Source organism: Piliocolobus tephrosceles, chromosome 5 (assembly GCF_002776525.5).
Source record: "Piliocolobus tephrosceles isolate RC106 chromosome 5, ASM277652v3, whole genome shotgun sequence".
Taxonomy (NCBI): domain Eukaryota; kingdom Metazoa; phylum Chordata; class Mammalia; order Primates; family Cercopithecidae; genus Piliocolobus; species Piliocolobus tephrosceles.
In genome coordinates, this window is record NC_045438.1 from 88,177,224 (window position 1) to 88,196,028 (window position 18,805).

At 38.8% G+C, this 18,805-nt stretch overlaps 1 protein-coding gene and 1 pseudogene across 7 annotated transcripts in view; both read left to right on the forward strand.

Annotated features, from left to right (window-relative positions):
- Positions 1-18,805, forward strand: part of CEP162 (centrosomal protein 162) — a 115,270-nt gene that overhangs the window by 12,192 nt on the left and 84,273 nt on the right. For 4 of the 6 annotated variants that reach the window (XM_023205211.3, XM_023205212.3, XM_023205213.3 and 1 more), the window contains 5 exons: positions 49-232; positions 2,175-2,242; positions 13,865-13,980; positions 16,187-16,217; positions 17,022-17,138. In XM_023205211.3, the coding sequence (XP_023060979.2) occupies positions 49-232; positions 2,175-2,242; positions 13,865-13,980; positions 16,187-16,217; positions 17,022-17,138 (516 nt within the window). Of the gene's footprint in view, positions 1-48; positions 233-2,174; positions 2,243-13,864; positions 13,981-16,186; positions 16,218-17,021; positions 17,139-18,805 lie in introns of those variants that run through there. The other 2 variants (XM_023205215.2, XM_023205216.2) reach the window with 2 other exon arrangements.
- On the forward strand, positions 6,221-9,096 carry LOC111538043 (annotated as a pseudogene). The gene has a single exon (XR_002730193.2). The product of XR_002730193.2 is annotated as a DNA replication licensing factor MCM7 pseudogene (transcript).

Here is an 18,805-nt window from a genome sequence, read left to right on the forward strand (position 1 = left end):
TTTCAAAATTCTGTGTATTACTAAAATATATTTGTGCTTTCCATTTAGAACTAGTAGTTGCTGAGCTCAACCATAGTATTCTCGGAGTGGGATTGGACACATTAGAAGAACAAGAGGAGAAAGAACAATTTTTTGCCAGGCTTGAGAAAGGCTTGACATCTTCCATTGATTATTCGAGATTAAATAAGGAATTGGATTCTAATGACTCTACACATTTTAAAGCTTTACATAGGTAAAGTACAGTGTAAACTGTTAATGATTTTTATGTTTTCTGTGTTTTTTGGAAGGCTGATATATGCATGATTTTAAATAGGTAAACATAACAGGCAAAATTAAATCTTATTTTTTAAATCTGTTATCTGTTCATTTTACAGTTAGGGTTTTTTTTATGTGTGAATAGAATATGTTTCTTTGTATTTGAGAGCCCATGCTGCCTCCAAAGTCTGAAATTTCATGCTATGGAGACTAATAGTACATTGCCAAGAAGTCCTTACTAGGAAAATAATTTATTAAGTCATTTTCCACAGATAAATAAGAGAGTCCAGGTTACTATTATAAACTCAGGAAAAAATATAACAGAAAGGCAAGTGGGAACCAAGGAGCAAAGACAAATTTGATCTGTGTCTTAACCTCTGTATGGTTGACCCTGATGCTTATTGGGAAACCTCATTTATTCTAGGAATCCCACTAGTTCACTGAGCTGATCCTCTCTTTATTACACTAGACCATTGCCATTCTCAAGACCTTTGAAACCTGAAATCTTCAATGCCCTCATTTAGTTATCCATGTAATTCTTAAAATTATGAATGGAAAGCAGATTACGATTTTATTTAGGATTTTGAGATCACAAAGGTATAATTAAGTTCAGGGTCAGGAGAATCATCATCTCTGATTATTGGAGTGCCTAGGCTCTGCAGGATGATTAGTTTTTTATAGACAGTGGATAAAGAAATGCGTTTATCATCATGAACTTTTCAGGGTCTGAGATTTTTACCCTACTTGGCAAGCTAACAAGCTAGTCTTCCAGTTTTATGATGTTGACAATAGACAGAAGATTCCTGGATCAGAATTAAAGAACAAAGCACTACCTGAGTGTCGCATTTGTCTGCATTGGTTCCCCATGCCCTATGAGTATGCTGAGGGCAAGGCAAAGGATCCATAACTGATGTATGCACACACGGTGGGCTGTGTTACAGAAGAGGAACACTGAGCTTGGAAAAATGTATTACTTTTATAAAGTGGAGACAAGCCTGCTCTTTGGTCGGAAATGTTACCCCAATGGCATGGTGAAAAATGATCAGCGTCTTGCACTCTTGGCATATTCAGCAAGAATGTGCAGAGACACTCAGGGCCTATGGTCATTGCCTTTCCCAACGGTGTCAATACAGGTTAAGCATGCCAGGTTTGTGGGCCACAACTTTTTGCCACTTTCCTACATTTTTTTTTAACTTTTTTCTTAACAGTATTCTTAATTATTGATACTTCTGCTCTAGAACAGGCCGGTCAAAGTACAGAGTAGCATTGAACATGCAATATTAGGTGTTTGTAGCTCTCATCATTATTACATAGTCTTATAGTTTCTCTTACGATCTCACTAAAGAGGGTTGATAGACTGAAAAGGTAGAACTGATTCCTGGCTTGAGAGAAAGCAGTAAATGAACTAATACATCCAATATAATTAAATCATACTCAAGCTCCTTTGTTCCCTTAGGTTTTGTTTTAAGGCTCCTATTCAGCTTCCATTTCAGGATTAAATGGCTTATTAGCATGTAAGTGCTGACCTTAGCATAATTTTTTCTGGCTTTCATATGGACTTCACTGGTTCTTATAGCTTGTGATCTTTCTGATCTTTAGTGTAGAAGGGATATCTAGGATCATAAGATAATATTTGGACATGTAAAATGCACATAGTAATAAAATTGTGTATATTTAGGAAACAGAGCATCTTTTTCCTTTGTATTACTTTCAAGCTACAATTAATCATACGCTTCGAAGATGCTTTATTTTCAAAACGTTTTCCTTAAAGCTCCCAAATTTTTAGCTTTTGATAGAACAAGAGGACTTGAGAGAGGACGTGTATAATTTTAGGGATTTTTTAAAAAGGTATATAGAAAGAGTTGCATGAGAATATATTTTTAACATGTAATGCTAAATTGAATAAATATTTTTTCCAGTAATCAAGCTAATGTAGAACTAACTGATGACGAACATGAGAATGAATCAAAACATGAAGACCTGGCAGGTAATTTCATTGGTTCTTAAATTTATATTTGAAAAGATAATAGCTTTTAATGAAGATGTTGATAAGAAAAATAATTAAAAGGAAAATCATATTGTCTTAGAGCTTTGAATAGATAGAGTGGGTTTGCCTGTGTTATAAACTGAGCTGCTAAGAAATTGTTAAAAGTGAACTGCCTCATTTGTTGAGAGTGGGCAGTGGACCACTTGGGAAGAAAGAAAAAAGGATTTTTGTGCCAGGATTGTGGGCATCTCTGAAAACATGGTAAAGACCTGCAAAGCATGTTGATGGAGAGGTATACCTTTTCCTGCTTTTTGACTTTTAATGCATGTGTGCTTTTATATTTAAAATGTTTTTTTCATAGACTGCATATAGCTGGTTTTAGCATTTTTGTTGAATCTGACAGTCTCTACCTTTTAACTGATGTGTTTTTACCCTTTACAGGAATGTATTTATTGATACAGTTGTTTACTGTTTTGCCATTTGTTTTCTTTTCATCTTTTTGTTTTTGTTGCTTTTGTCCTCCCTTCTATTGTATTATTTATAGTATTCCATTTTATTCTGCTTTTGGCTTTTTAGCTATAGTTCTTTGTTGTATTTTTTTTTCTTAGTTGCCCTATGAGTCAAAATATATGTCTTTACCTTATTACAGTCTACTTTCAAATAACATTATATCACTATATTTATATGAACTCTAACAACAATAAACTCTCCTCAACCATTTTGCTATTTTTGTCAACATTTTTCTACGTGTCTTAAAAACACCACATTATTATTTAAAAAAGCGCATTATTATTGTTGTTGTTAAAGCAATCAGTTATCATTTAAAAGTACTTTTAAGCAATATAAGAAATGGATATTTATGTAAAAATGTGTATTTATCCATATATTTACCATTCCCAGTGCTTTGTATTCCATTGCATACATTTGAATTTCTATCTCAAATTATTTTTCTTCATCACGAAGAGCCTCCTTTCACATTTCTTGTAGTGCAGGTTACTGCTAGGAACAAGTTCTCTCAGCTTTTGTTTGTCTGAAAATATACTCTGCCTTTGTTTTTGAGGAATACTTTTACTTGATATAGAATTTTATGTAGTGGTTTTTTTTTGTTGTTTTTTGTTTTTCCTTGGGTGGTTTAATGATTTTATTCTATTATCTTTTGACCTTACTTCTCACGAGAAGTTTCTGGTAATTCCTGTTATTGTTATTTTGTGTATATCATGTCTTCTTTTCCTCTATTTTCAAGGTTTTATCCTTGTTTTTTGGCAGTTTGACTATGGTGTTTCATGGTATGCTTTTCTTATATTTATTCTGTTCAGAGTTGGTTGAGCATCATTGATCTATGGATTTATAGTTTCCGTCAAAATAAAAAATATTTTGGCCATGAATTCTTAAAATATTAATAATAATGCTGCTTTCCACTTCCTGCCCTCTGAACCTTATTATGTTAGAGTGCTAAGCTTTGTTTTATGGGTCACTAAGACTGTTCCATTTTTTAAAACCTTTTTTTCTTTCTGTGCTTCACTGTTCACAATAGAACAGTTCCTTTGCTTCAAGTTACTGGTCTTTTTCCTTTCTTTAATCTGCTATTAATCCCATCTTTTTTTTTTTTTTTTGAGACAGAATCGTGCTCTGTCACCCAGGCTGGAGAGCAGTGGTGCGATATCGGCTCACTATAAGCTCCGCCTCCCGGGTTCACGCCATTCTCCTGCCTCAGCCTCCCGAGTAGCTGGGATACAGGTGCCTGACACCACACCCAGCTAATTTTTTGTATTTTTAGTAGAGATGGGGTTTCACTGTGTTAACCGGGATGGTCTTGATCTTCTGCCTCATGATCCTCCCGCCTTGGCCAACCAAAGTGCTGGGATTACAGGCGTGAGCCGCTACGCCTGGCCCAATCCCATCCTTTTTCCTTCACTCTAACAGTTCATTTTGGGTCTTTGTTTTAAAATTCTTTAGTATTTTTCTTCATTATGTTCATTTTTTCAAGTCCTTAATATTAAGCATATTTTACAGATTTCAGTATTTGTTTGTTTCTGGGTCTCTTTTCTGTTGGCTATTTTTTCTTCTAGTTTCCTGACACTTTTTCCTGCCTCTTAGAAGTCTAGTGATTTTTTATTGGATATTGGGTATTGTGAATTTTATGTTATTCAGTGTCTGGATTTGATTTTCCTCTTTTAAAGAGTATTATTGAGCTTTGTCTGGTAAGTAGTTGATCCTACCACTTGATTTTTTTTCAAGACTTTTCTTATACTTTGTTAGCGGAAGTCTAGAGTAACTCTAGTAACCTCTAACCCTACTGCTAAAGCACATCCCTTTTGAGGCTTCTACTGGATGCCCCTAATGATCAGTGAGGACTCTACACTTAAGCAGATTAGAGTTCAAAAATCTCCCTGTCTTGTGTGAACTCTGATCACACACTGGGGCCTATCATGGGGAGGGGGGAGGGGGGAGGGGGGAGGGATTGCATTGGGGAGTTATATATGATATAAATGATGAATTGATGGGTGCTGACGAGTTGATGGGTGCAGCACACCAACATGGCACAAGTATACATATGTAACAAACCTGCACGTTATGCACATGTACCCTAGAACTTAAAGTATAATAAAAATAAAAAATAAATAAATAAATAAATAAAAAGAGAATTGTCTAACTTACAGCATCCCACTTGTTCTTGGCTCATTTTATGCATTAACAGCTTAGTGTTCAACAAAGATTCAAGGGCACCCTATGCAGATTTCTGGGGCTTTGTTTTTACTTAGGCACCTCCTCTCTTGATTACTGTCTCATATTTTCTAAATTGCCTCAGCCTTTCTGAACTTATCTCTCTCTCCTCTACTCAGTGAGACTGTCCTGATCTCCCGCCCCTGCTCAGTACTTCAGAATGTATGTGCCTTCAGGTAATTGTAGGGATAGCTCCCTTCTTTTCTTAGGAATCACATTTTTTTTGCTGCCAGTTTTCTAATGTTTGAAAATAGTTGTTTTACATATTGTATTGTTTACAAAGAAAGTACAATCCCTTTAACTCCAATATGGCAGAGGAGAAAGTCCTCTAGATTGGCAAAAAAATTAAAAATTTGCAGTTAAGTTTGCCAACAAAAGATGAAAAATGTCTTCCGAAAGGATCTTTTACATTGCATATGGTTTATCTGAACTTTAAGAACATTTTTATTTCTGAAAATAACATTTTTGAAGTTATAAGGATAGAGAATCATAGAAACCTAGTAACTTGAATATGTAACATCTTCCTGCGAAAAAGGTCAGAATGGTACAAGTGAATATTCTGATTGTTTTCTGAACAATGTGGAAGAGCCTAGATATTATCTCTGATGTTTCTCATATAAGAAGCACCCTCTCAAATTAGTTTTACTCTTTCATTTTTATATAAACTTAATTTGCCTTGATGTTTGTTCCTGAAAGCTCTGACGTGTGCTGTTTTCCTTTTCTTTGTTTCTTGTCTCTCATTTCTTTCTGTGTCTACCAATGACACTTCCTTCTTACTTCAAATGTACTTTATTCAGGTTTCTGGGGAGGAAGTCAGTCATTCATGTGCTGGATGCTAGTATTTGCCTATAGGCTGTTTAGTTACTACATGAAAATAATAAAATGTTTTGAAGAATGCTTATTAGATTGGCACTTTTCCCAATCAGAAATAATACTTGGCTGTATAAACTTTTGATTTGGATTAAGTACAAAAGTAGCTATAGTAGGCTGGGTGTGGTGGCTCACGCCTGTGATCCCAGCACTTTGTGAGGCCAAGGCAGGTGGATCACCTGACTTTAGGAGTTTGAGACCAGCCTGGCCAACATGGTGAAACCCTGTCTCTACTAAAAACACAAAAAATTAGCTGGGCGTGATGGCGGGCACCTGTAATCCCAGCTACTCAGGAGGCTGAGGCAGCAGAATCGCTTGGACCCGGGAGGCAGAGGTTGCAGTGAGCAGAGATCATGCCATCGCACTCCAGCCTGGGCAACAAGAGCAAAACTCCATCTCAAAAAAAAAAAGTAACTATAATAATGTTAACAGCAATAATTACTATAAACATTATAGCTAATCATCTCAGCAATCTTTTGAGAAAAGTACTATTATACCCAATTTACAGATGGAAAAAGTAAAGCAAAGGGAGTTTGTGGCCTGCCAGTGGTTCTGCAGCTGAAAGTAGTGGAACCAGGAATTGAATCTAGGCCTTCTGGCTCCAGGTGATGCTCTTAAGCACTATGCCATACTGCCTGAACTGTTTCTAACGCTTTCTTTAGGCAGTCACACATACACACACCACAGCGCCTCCCATTGGTTCCCGAATCCTAAGTAGTTGTCCAAGTTCAATGTCATATTCTCCCATATCTCCTCTTTCCTCGTTCATCATCTTTTCTTAAGCAAGTCTAATCTCGGGGGTTACTTAAAATTCTGTGGTTCCCACCCAGACTACTAAAGTCTGGATCATCTTATATTGGTCTTAGCACTTAGAAGTGTGCCTAATACAGTCTCAGCTTCCCCAGGAGCAAGACCTCTGAGCCCGCCAAGAGCTGCCGCACAGGCCTCGGCAGCGATGGCACAGAAGGACTACGCGCTAGAGAAAGAAAAGGTGAAGAAGTTCTTAACAAGAGTTCTACCAGGATGATGAACTTGGGAAGAAGCAGTTCAAGTATGGGAACCAGTTGGTTTGGCTGGCTCATCGGGAACAAGTGGCTCAGTATGTGGACCTGGACGACGTAGCCGAGGATGACCCGGAGTTGGTGGACTCAATTTGTGAGAATGCCAGGCGCTACGCAAAGCTCTTTGCTGATTCCGTACAAGAGCTGCTGCCTCAGTACAAGGAGAGGGAAGTGGTAAATAAAGATGTTCTGGACGTTTACATTGAGCATCGGCTGATGATGGAGCAGCGGAGTCGGGACCCTGGAACAGCCCGAAGCCCCCAGAACCAGTACCCTGCTGAACTCATGCACAGATTTGAGCTGTATTTTCAAGGCCCAAGCAGCAACAAGCCTCGTGTGATCCGGGAAGTGCGGGCTGACTCTGTGGGGAAATTGGTGACTGTGCGTGGAATCGTCACTCGTGTCTCTGAAGTCAAACCCAAGATGGTAGTGGCCACTTACACTTGTGACCAGTGTGGGGCAGAGACCTACCAGCCGATCCAGTCTCCAGCTTTCATGCCTCTGATCATGTGCCCAAGCCAGGAGTGCCAAGCCAACCGCTCAGGAGGGCGGCTGTATCTGCAGACACGGGGCTCCAAATCCATCAAATTCCAGGAGATGAAGATGCAAGAACATAGTGATCAAGTGCCCGTGGGAAATATCCCTCATAGTATCACAGTGCTGGTAGAAGGAGAGAACACAAGGATTGCCCAGCCTGGAGACCACGTCAGTGTCACTGGTATCTTTTTGCCAATCCTGCGCACTGGGTTCCGACAGGTGGTACAGGGTTTACTCTCAGAAACCTACCTGGAAGCCCATCGGATTGTGAAGATGAACAAGAGTGAGGATGATGAATCTGGGGCTGGAGAGCTCAGCAGGGAGGAGCTAAGGCAGATTGCAGAGGAGGATTTTTACGAAAAGCTGGCAGCTTCAATCGCCCCAGAAATATATGGGCACGAAGATGTGAAGAAGGCACTGCTGCTCCTGCTAGTGGGGGGTGTGGACCAGTCTCCTCGAGGCATGAAAATCTGGGGCAACATCAACATCTGTCTCATGGGGGATCCTGGTGTGGCCAAGTCTCAACTCCTGTCGTACATTGATCGGCTGGCCCCCCGCAGCCAGTACACAATAGGCCGGGGCTCCTCGGGAGTGGGGCTTACAGCAGCTGTGCTGAGAGACTCCGTGAGTGGAGAACTGACTTTAGAGGGTGGGGCTCTTGTGCTGGCTGACCAGGGCGTGTGCTGCATTGATGAGTTCGACAAAATGGCTGAGGCCAACCGCACAGCCATCCACGAGGTCACGGAGCAGCAGACCATCTCCATTGCCAAGGCCGGCATCCTCACTACACTCAGTGCCCGCTGCTCCATCCTGGCTGCCGCCAACTCTGCCTATGGACGCTACAACCCCCGCCGCAGCCTGGAGCAGAACATACAGCTGCCTGCCGCGCTGCTCTCCTGGTTTGACCTCCTCTGGCTGATTCAGGACCGGCCTGACCGAGACAATGACCTACGGTTGGCCCAGCACATCACCTATGTGCACCAGCACAGCCGGCAGCCCCCCTCCCAGTTTGAACCTCTGGACATGAAGCTCATGAGGCGGAAGCAGCCCACGGTGCCAGAGTCTCTGGCTGACTACATCACGGCAGCGTATGTGGAGATGAGGCGAGAGGCTTGGGCTAGTAAGTATGCCACCTATACTTCTGCTCGGACTCTGCTGGCTATCCTGCGCCTTTCCACTGCTCTGGCGCTTCTGCGAATGGTGGACATAGTGGAGAAGGAAGATGTGAATGAAGCCATCAGGCTAATGGAGATGTCAAAGGACTCTCTTCTGGGAGACAAGGGGCAGACAGCTAGGACTGAGAGACCAGCAGATGTGATATTTGCCACTGTCCGTGAACTGGTCTCAGGGGGCCAAAGCGTCCGGTTCTCTGAGGCAGAGCAGCGCTGCGTATCTCGTGGCTTTACACCCGCCCAGTTCCAGGCGGCTCTGGATGAATACGAGGAGCTCAACGTCTGGCAGGTCATTGCTTCCCGGACACGGATCACTTTTGTCTGATTCCAGTGTGCTTGCAAGCCTGGGGTCCTCTTGTTCCCTGCTGGCCCGCCCCTTGGGAAGGGGCAGTTGATGCCCTTGAGGGGAAGGAGGAGCCCCTCTTTCTCCTATGCTGCACTTAATTCTTTCTGCTAATAAAGTGTTTGTAGCTTGCCAAAAAAAAAAAAAAAAAAAAGAAGTGTGCCTAATACAAAGTAATTACTTTTAACTATCTTATGATTTTAACTATATGTCTACTGATATTTAAAAATCCCAAGCAGTATTCTTTCTCATGTGGAAGAGAAACAAAGGTGAACTTCTCAGCCTCAGAATACAGATACTGACATAGTTAACCAACTAACCTAGTTTATCTACCTAAGTTACAATATACATGCTGTTCCAAGCTCATATTTCTTATGAACTAAAATGTAGATCCTTCTGTAGCCAGATCTCACTGGAAGCGTCCCTGTTTCACTCCCAAACCCTCTCAAATTCATTTCTTAACTTCCAGTATTAATTACAAGTTGTCGTCTTCATCTTCATTCTAAGAAAAGAGTAAAAAACAGGCATTCCAGAAGTAGACTCTAGTACCTTATGTAGTCTTTTTCCCATCAGGCCATCCTGTTTCTCAATGTGATGTAGTTTTTTGAAATACAAATTAGATCATGTTTGTTTCTAAAATGATCAGTTCCACTCTGAAAAAGTGTTCCCTTTCATAGCCACAGATCTGAATTAATACTGTGAACAAGTTAAAAATTGAAGAAGAGATCCTGGTCAAATAATTCCTGTCCAACCTTGCCCATAAGTAGACTGAATGCCTGAGTTAACATGGAGACACCTTTTCCTTCTCCACAAAGTCATTGAGATATAATTTGGAGGCTTTAGATAAGAAACACTCAGGATTGGGAAAACAGCAAAGGTCACATAAGGCCAGTAGTTACCTAAGGGAAGGGTCAGAGATCTTTCGTAAGTACTAGTTAAGACTTACAGTAGAGATACCTGTAGATACAAAAAAAAATGAGTCAACCTAAGAAACAAAATCCAACCTTTTAAAAAGTGGCAAGATTTCACAAAAGTCCTTCGTTTTATAAGTAAGCAATTGGTCATGTTTGTCTTTTAAAAATAAATATTAAAGTCTTATTTTAAAGGTAATACAAGGTCCTTTGGGCAGCTCTAGAAGTTTTTATTTGGTTAATTATATAAAAGACTAAAAATATAAAACTCTAAGAACTATTTGAAAGTACCATATGACATAAACCAAAGATAGTCTTATAAATTGAACACTCATTTAATCTTTGCAAAAGAAAAAGTTCTTTTTTTTTTTTAATTGTACTTTAAGTTCTAGGGTACATGTGTGCAATGTGCAGGTTTGTTACATATGTGTACATGTGCTATGTTGGTGTGCTGCACACATTAACTCGTCATTTACAGTAGGTATTTCTCTTAATGCCATCCCTCCCCCATCCCCCACCATATGACAGGCCCCACTGTGTGATGTTCCCCACCCTGTGTCCAAGTGTTCTTTCTCGTTGTTCACTTCCCTACTGTGAGTGAGAACATGCAGTGTTTGGTTTTCTGTCCTTGCGATAGTTTGCTCAGAATGGTTTCCAGCTTCATCCATGTCCCTACAAAGGACATAAACTCATCCCTTTTTATGGCTGCATAGTGTTCCATGGTGTATGTGTGCCACATTTTCTTAATCCAGTCTATCATTGATGGACATTTGGGTTGATTCCAAGTCTTTGCTATTATGAATAGTGCCGCAATAAACATACGTGTGCATGTGTCTTGATAGCAGCATGATTTGTAATCCTTTGGGTATATACCCAGTAATGGGATGGCTGGGTCAAATGCTATTTCTAGTTCTAGATCCTTGAGGAATTGCCACACTGTCTTCCACAATGGTTGAACTAGTTTATACTCCTACCAACAGTGTAAAAGCGTTCCTGTTTCTCCACATCCTTGCCAGCATCTGTTGTTTCCTGACTTTTTAATGATTGCCATTCTAACTAGTGTGAGATGGTATCTCATTGTGGTTTTGATTTGCATTTCTCTGATGACCATTGATGATGAGCATTTTTTCATGTGTCTGTTGGCTGCATAAATATCGTCTTTTGAGAAATGTCTGTTCAAAAAGTGGGGAAAGGTCCCCACTTTTTGGTGGGGTTGTTTGCTTTTTTCTTATAAATTTGTTTAAATTCTTTGTAGATTCTGGATATTAGCCCTTTGTCAGATGGGTAGATTGCAAAAATTTTCTCCCATGCTGTAGGTTGCCTGTTCACTCTGATGGTAGTTTCTTTTGCTGTGCAGAAGCTCTTTAGTTTAAATAGATCCCATTTGTCAATTTTGGCTTTTGTTGCTGTTGCTTTTGGTGTTTTAGACATGAAGTCCTTGCCCATGCCTATGTCCTGAATGGTATTACCTAGGTTTTCTTGTAGGGCTTTTATGGTATTACGTCTAACATTTAAGTGTCTAATCCATCTTGAATTAATTTTCGTGTAAGGAGTAAGGAAAGGATCCACTTTCAGCTTTCTACTTATGGCTAGTCAATTTTCCCAGCACCATTTATTAAATAGAGAGTCCTTTCCCCATTTCTTGTTTTTCTCAGGTTTATCAAAGATCAGATGGCTGTAGATGTGTGGTATTATTTCTGAGGGCTCAGTTCTGTTCCATTGGTCTATATCTCTGTTTTGGTACCAGTACCATGCTGTTTTGGTTACTGTAGCCTTGTAGTATAGTTTGAAGTCAGGTAGCATGATGCCTCCAGCTTTGTTCTTTTGACTTAGGATTGTCTTGGCAATGCGGCTCTTTTTTGGTTCCATATGAACTTTAAAGTGGTCTTTTCCAATTCTGTGAAGAAAGTCATTGGTAGCTTGATGGGGATGGCATTGAATCCAAAAATAACCTTGGGCAGTATGGCCATTTTCACGATATTGATTCTTCCTATCCATGAGCATGGTCTGTTCTTCCATTTGTTTGTGTCCTCTTTTATTTCACTGAGCAGTGGTTTGTAGTTCTCCTTGAAGAGGTCCTTTACGTCCCTTGTAAGTTGGATTCCTAGGTATTTTATTCTCTTTGAAGCAATTATGAATGGAAGTTCATTCCTGATTTGGCTCTCTGTTTGTCTGTTACTGGTGTATAAGAATGCTTGTGATTTTTACACATTAATTTTGTATCCTGAGACTTTGCTGAAGTTGCTTATCAGCTTAAGGATATTTTGGTCTGAGATGATGGAGTTTTCTAAATATACAATCATGTCATCTGCCAACAGGGACAGTTTGACTTCTTCTTTTCCTAACTGAATACTCTTTATTTCTTTCTCTTGCCTGATTGCCCTAGCCAGAACTTCCAACACTATGTTGAATAGGAGTGGTGAGAGAGGGCATCCCTGTCTTGTGCCAGTTTTCAAAGGGAATGCTTCCAGTTTTTGCCCATTCAGTATGATATTGGCTGTGGGTTTGTCATAAGTAGCTCTTATTATTTTGAGATACATCCCATCAATGCATAGTTTATTGAGCGTTTTTAGCATGAAGGGCTGTTGAATTTTGTCAAAGGCCTTTTCTGCATCTATTGAGATAATCATGTGATTTTGTCTTTGGTTCTGTTTATATGATGGATTAGGTTTATTGATTTGGGTATGCTGAACCAGCCTTGCATCCCAGGGATGAAGCCAACTTGTTCGTGGTGGAGAAGCTTTTTGATGTGCTGCTGGGTTCAGTTTGCCAGTATTGAGGATTTTTGCATCGATGTTCATCAGGGATATTGGTCTAAACTTCTCTTTTTTTGTTGTTGTGTCTCTGCCAGGCTTTGGTATCAGGAAGATGCTCATAAAATGAGTTAGGGAGGATTCCCTGTTTTTCTATTGATTGGAATAGTTTCAGAAGGAATGGTACCAGCTCCTCTTTTTACCTCTGGTAGAATTTGGCTGTGAATCCGTCTGGTCCTGGACTTTTCTTGATTGGTAGGCTACTAATTATTGCCTCAATTTCAGAGCCTGTTATTGGTCTATTCAGGGATTCACCTTCTTCCTGGTTTAATTTTGGGAGGGTGTATGTGTCAAGGAGTTTATCCATTTCTTCTAGGTTTTCTAGTTTATTTGCATAGAGGTGTTTATAGTCTTCTCTGATGCTAGTTTGTATTTCTGTGGGATCGGTGGTGATATCCCCTTTATCATTTTTTTATTGCATCTATGATTCTTCTCTCTTCTTTATTAGTCTTGCTAGTGATCTATCAATTTTGTTGATCTTTTCAAAAAACCAGCTCCTGGATTAATTGATTTTTTTTGAAGGGTTTTTTGTGTCTCTTATCTCCTTCAGTTCTGCTCTGATCTTAGTTACTTCTTGCCTTCTGCTAGCTTTTGAACGTGTTTGCTGTTGCTTCTCTAGGTCTTTTAATTGTGATGTTAGGGTGTTGATTTTGGATCTTTCCTACTTTCTCTTGTGGGCATTTAGTGGTATAAATTTCCCTCTACACACTGCTTTAAATGTGTTCCAAAGATTCTGGTATGTTGTGTCTTTGTTCTCATTGGTTTCAAAGAACATCTTTATTTCTGCCTTCATTTCGTTATGTACCCAGTAGTCATTCAGGAGCAGGTTGTTCAGTTTCCGTGTAGTTGTGTGGTTTTGAGTGAGTTTCTTAATCCTGAGTTCTAATTTGATTGTACTGTGGTCTGAGAGACAGTTTGTTATGATTTCTGTTCTTTTACATTTGCTGAGGAGTGCTTTATTTCCAACTATGTGGTCAGTTTTGGAATAAGTGTGATGTGATGCTGAGAAGAATGTATATTCTGTTTAATTGGGATGGAGAGTTCTATAGATTTTCCAAAGGCATCTCTATGTTAATATTTCAATAAACTATTCTTATACAGACTTCTTCCTTTGGAAATCAACAGCCTTTTCCTGGAATTTGACTTTTTTGACAATGTGGTCTTTGTACTTTTAATAATTATTTTCTTCAGAAAATTACAGTGATGATTTTGAAGATGAGTATGTTGGTGCACCGTTGACTACTAAAGATGAAGAGACGCCTTCCAAAGAGAATTCCAAATCAGAAAAAATAAGTGTACCCAAACAGGTATATATCAATTATATATTTGACAGTTTTGCAACTTTTTTCATCAACCTGGCTGCCTATTGCTATATGAAGAGCTCAAAAAATGGAGTTGTTCATAATCTTGCTCATTGTTGTAAACTTACAGGTCTCTTAACAGTTAAACATTTGCTTAATTCAAGATATCAAATTAATGTAAATCTTAATGAAAAAAATTATGACAATTGATGATTTTATGAGAGGTTTTTGGCCAGGCACAGTGGTTCACGCCTGTAATTTCAACACTTTGGGAGGCTGAGGCAGGAGGACTGTTTGAGCCCAGGAGCTCAAGGACAACCTGGACAGCATAGTGAGATCTCATCTCTCCAAAAAATAAATCCTTAAAAAATTAGCGAAGTGTGGTGGCAAGTGCCAATAGTCCCAGCTACTTAGGAGACTGAGGTAGGAGGATCACTTGAGCCAGGGAGGTCAAGGCTGCAGTGACCTGTGATCATGTCACTGCACTTCAGCCTGGTTGATAAGTGAGACCCTATCTCAATCACACAAACAACCAAAGACTTCTTTTGGCAAATAAGTTAAGCTTAAGTTAAGCTTTAGAAATTGAAAGCTTAATTAAAATTTCAAAACTAATTTTTTAAACAAGTATATTAACTTATACTTTTTCTTTGGTATGACTTGCCTTTATGAAGTATAGTAAATGTCCCTCCCTAATATTTATGCTAGTTACAACATTAACGTCTGAAACTTACTTGGCTAAGATAAGGAACTACATGATTCCATTCATATTCAGTGGTGCTTCATACTCTGATTCTCTCATTTCCCAGTTCTTACCAAGAATTGTTGAGGGTTGCTTCTTCATATTGCCTACCTTGTAGAACTTATCTTTGAAGCTATCTAATACTAGCTAGAACAATTAATATTGTTGTTTTGTTATTTGTTATTACTATTTATTTGGTCTGTGTCTGAGCACAGTCTCTTTGGTTCTGTGTGTTAGGACTAGATGTTTTAACATGAATGAAATTGTAGACTCAAGATAAACACTTTTCAGGTATATATAAATCCTCTTATTTTTAAATTTACTTAGTATTTGGTCCCTGGGTGTCTACGTATCACTCAGTTTTGAGGGAAAAATGAGGTGTCCTTAGAAATAATATAGAAATTAATGTGACTGATGAATATCCTTAGAAATTTAATGAGATTTATACTTGGAATATGGCAACTACAATATTTTATTGAAAAATGAATAGGTCACCAGCCTGGCCAACATAATGAAACCCCTTCTCTACTAAAAATATAAAAAATTAGCCGGGCATGGTTGGCATGCACCTGAGGTCCCAGCTACTCGGGAGGCTGAGGCAGGAGTATTGCTTGAACTGTGGAAGCAGAGGTTGCATTGAGCCAAGATCGAGCCACTGCACTCCAGACTGACAGAGCACGACCCTGTCTCAAAAAAAAAAAAAAAAAGAAAAAAGAAAAAGAGAAAGAAAAGAAAAAAGAAAAGATGAATAGGTGGGTAGAAGGCATAATAGCATGGTATATTTAGAAGGTATACCATATGTATAAAAATGTATCAGCCTAACTGTGGAAGCTTCAGAGCACTGTCTGGGTAAGAATCAAAATAGGAAGGATTAAAGCTCTGTTATTGGAAGATCCCACAAACTGCCTACCCAAGTAGGAGGTAGAGGTGATATTAATAGGAAAACTTATTCTAAGGGAACCTCTAATATTGAAGAACTTCATCTGTCTTACTGTTTTGTGGCCTGTCTTTCTGAAAGTTGTGTCTTTTGAAATATAGATGAAATAATGAGTACAAAGTATTTGGCCATTAATTTTGAACAATAAATGAAAATAGACTGGTAATGTTATAATTGCAGTACTCTTGCGTGAAATAGCTCTATTGTCTTGACATTCAAAAAAACTAGAGAATTCTTGAGCAAAGTAGATGAGCAAATGGAACTTAAATACTTTAAGCAAGAATTTATAAGGTCTAAATTAATTTTGGTAATTGCCAAGGTTCAGAAGAGAATTTTAGACGTTCCGTCAGAGCTAGTCTTGAAGAATTATTGATAAATGAGAGTGATTGGTGAAAGAAGCCTAGAAAACACATTTCCTGATCTTTTCAATGTAGAATAAAAAGCCCTGGATTTCAGATTTTGCTGTTATTTGCATTGTGGTCATTTTACCTAATTTTGGTTTCAAAACATGTCATCATTTTCCTTTTTTAATTTAGGAAGAAGAAAAAACTGGCATGCTAGCTAATGGTAAATATTATTTATATTCATCTTTTAGTTGGCAAAAAATTAATCTGTTCAGAATTTCATCTAAGTAATTCTGAATGAGTCACTATCTGTGTTTGTTTTTAAATATTTCTAAGGAATTAAAGTTCCTAGCTTTTCTCAATAATGTGTTTCTTATGTCTATCTTGAATCCATTCTGTTATATTTAAGATTTTTTTTTATTTTTCTTAATGCCCTTTGCCTTCCATGTGTACATGTACACTAGGCTGTACATAAGCATAGATATGTATGTTGATGTTAGTCTGTCTTCTGCATCGGAAGAAAATCATATTTGTTATATGCATACACACACACAGATAAAACATGCTTGTTACATATATATGTAAGATTATATGTTCTTTGTATATAAGCATTTATCTTTGTTTTTATATGCATTGCATATGTTTTTTTGTGTGTACGAGACGGCGTCTCCCTCTGTCACCCAGGCTGGAGTGCAGTGGCGCGATCTCAGCTCACTGCAAGCTCTGCCTCCCAGGTTCACACCATTCTCCTGCCTCAGCCTCCCGAGTAGCTGGGACTACAGGCGCCCGCCACCTCACCCGGCTAGTTTTTTGTATTTTTAGTAGACGGGGTTTCACCGTGTTAGCCAGGATGGTCTCAATCTCCTGACCTCGTGATCCGCCAGCCTTGGCCTCCCAAAGTGCTGGGATTATAGGCATGAGCCACCGCACCCGGCCTGCATTGCATATGTTTAAAATAATTTTATTAGATCAGCAGAACCACTGAGTTTATCTACATTCCTTACATTTTTCTTTAATATTCTTCCAGTTGTGCTGCTTGATTCATTAGACTCTGTTGCAGAGGTCAGTCTTGATGAACAAGATCAAATAACACCTAAGCCAAGGGGCCTACCAGAAATGACTGAGAATGAAATGACAGGAACAGGTAAAAATGTTTGGAAACCTGACTGTTCTCTAAATATGGAATGCTTTATGAATAATTGACTACATTTCTAAGGAAATGTGTATGTAATAACCATATTGATAATGAAAACTTTAAATCTGACATTTTTCTACCATATATAATTAATTGAAACTTGCACAATGCAAGTAGGCCAAGTAAAGTGAGGTTTTAAATAAATATTTATTAATAAATGAATAAATGATGTTGATAAAAGTGTAGCACTGTAGGTGAATGTTAACTAATTTTCTGTGCCTCTCCAGAGTATTCAGTTAAATCTGGCATGTGTAGGAGAAATGGGACTTTGGTCTTATTGTGCTTTTCCATAGTTCTTTCTCTAGGAAAAAGCTACACCCCAGCCCCAAATTCTGAAATACCTGAGACCAACTAGACTTTCCTAAAGCTTATAAAGGTCTTCAAGATAATGCCTTTTCAAAATTTTTTAAAGCAGTGAAATGCACATCTTCAATTGAAATCTTATGTAGAACTGTCTCATAAGTAAAAATGATATTTTATCAGGATAAATATTTAAACTTATATTTGTTACATTTGTTCATAAAATAGGTGAGGACAGTAATGGTCTTTTGGAATTTTTGAAAATAGAAACTATTGAGATTGTTACGGTCTCGTATCACCATCAGCCTTTCAGTGTGTTTGTGTTTTTTGTTTTTGTTGATTGAATAGTATAAAAATACTCTTGTTAGGCCGGGCGCGGTGGCTCAAGCCTTTAATCCCAGCACTTAGGGAGGCCGAGACGGGCGGATCACGAGGGTCAGGAGATCGAGACCATCCTGGCTAACACGGTGAAACCCCGTCTCTACTAAAAATACAAAAAACTAGCCGGGCGAGGTGGCGGGCGCCTGTAGTCCCAGCTACTCGGGAGGCTGAGGCAGGAGAATGGCGTAAACCCGGGAGGCGGAGCTTGCAGTGAGCTGAGATCCAGCCACTGCACTCCAGCCTGGGCGACAGAGCGAGACTCCGTCTCAAAAAAAAAAAAAAAAAAAAATACTCTTGTTTTATCACATAAATAGCTGCAAGTGGGAACTTTTTAATCAGCTAGCTTTACAGTCTATGGATACTGGTTAACTAAACCAATTCAGACACTTGATAAAAAAGAGTAATGGAAATCACTAACCAACTCAGAAATCACTAACCATCATCAGCTTGCATTTCATTTTTTTTTTTTTTGCCTTTTACTTTTTAATTGATATATAATATACCTATAGAAAAGTTTGTGGTATCACAATAGTGCAACTCAATGAGTTTTGAAATACTGAGCACACCCATGTAATCGGCAACCAGATAAAAAGAGGACTTTAACCACAATGTCCATCACATCTCTTATTTCTAGTCACTGTCTTTCCAAGAGTCACCACTATTTTGACTTGTTACATCCACTTTCATTTTAAAATATAAAGATCAAAAAATTACAACTATAAGACATAATTTCCCCATCAAGACACATTACTCACTTGTTGCCCAACTGAGTATTCTACCATGATGTAAGCATGTGCTGAGTGCATGTCCCCCAGTTTTACTGCTGTTGATTTAAGGAACTATGTCACATACATGCTTTGATAGTCTGTTCCCTTGCAGAGTTTTCAGTAGGCAGACATGAATTTTTTTAAAAGGCCATTGTACAGCTACAGCTT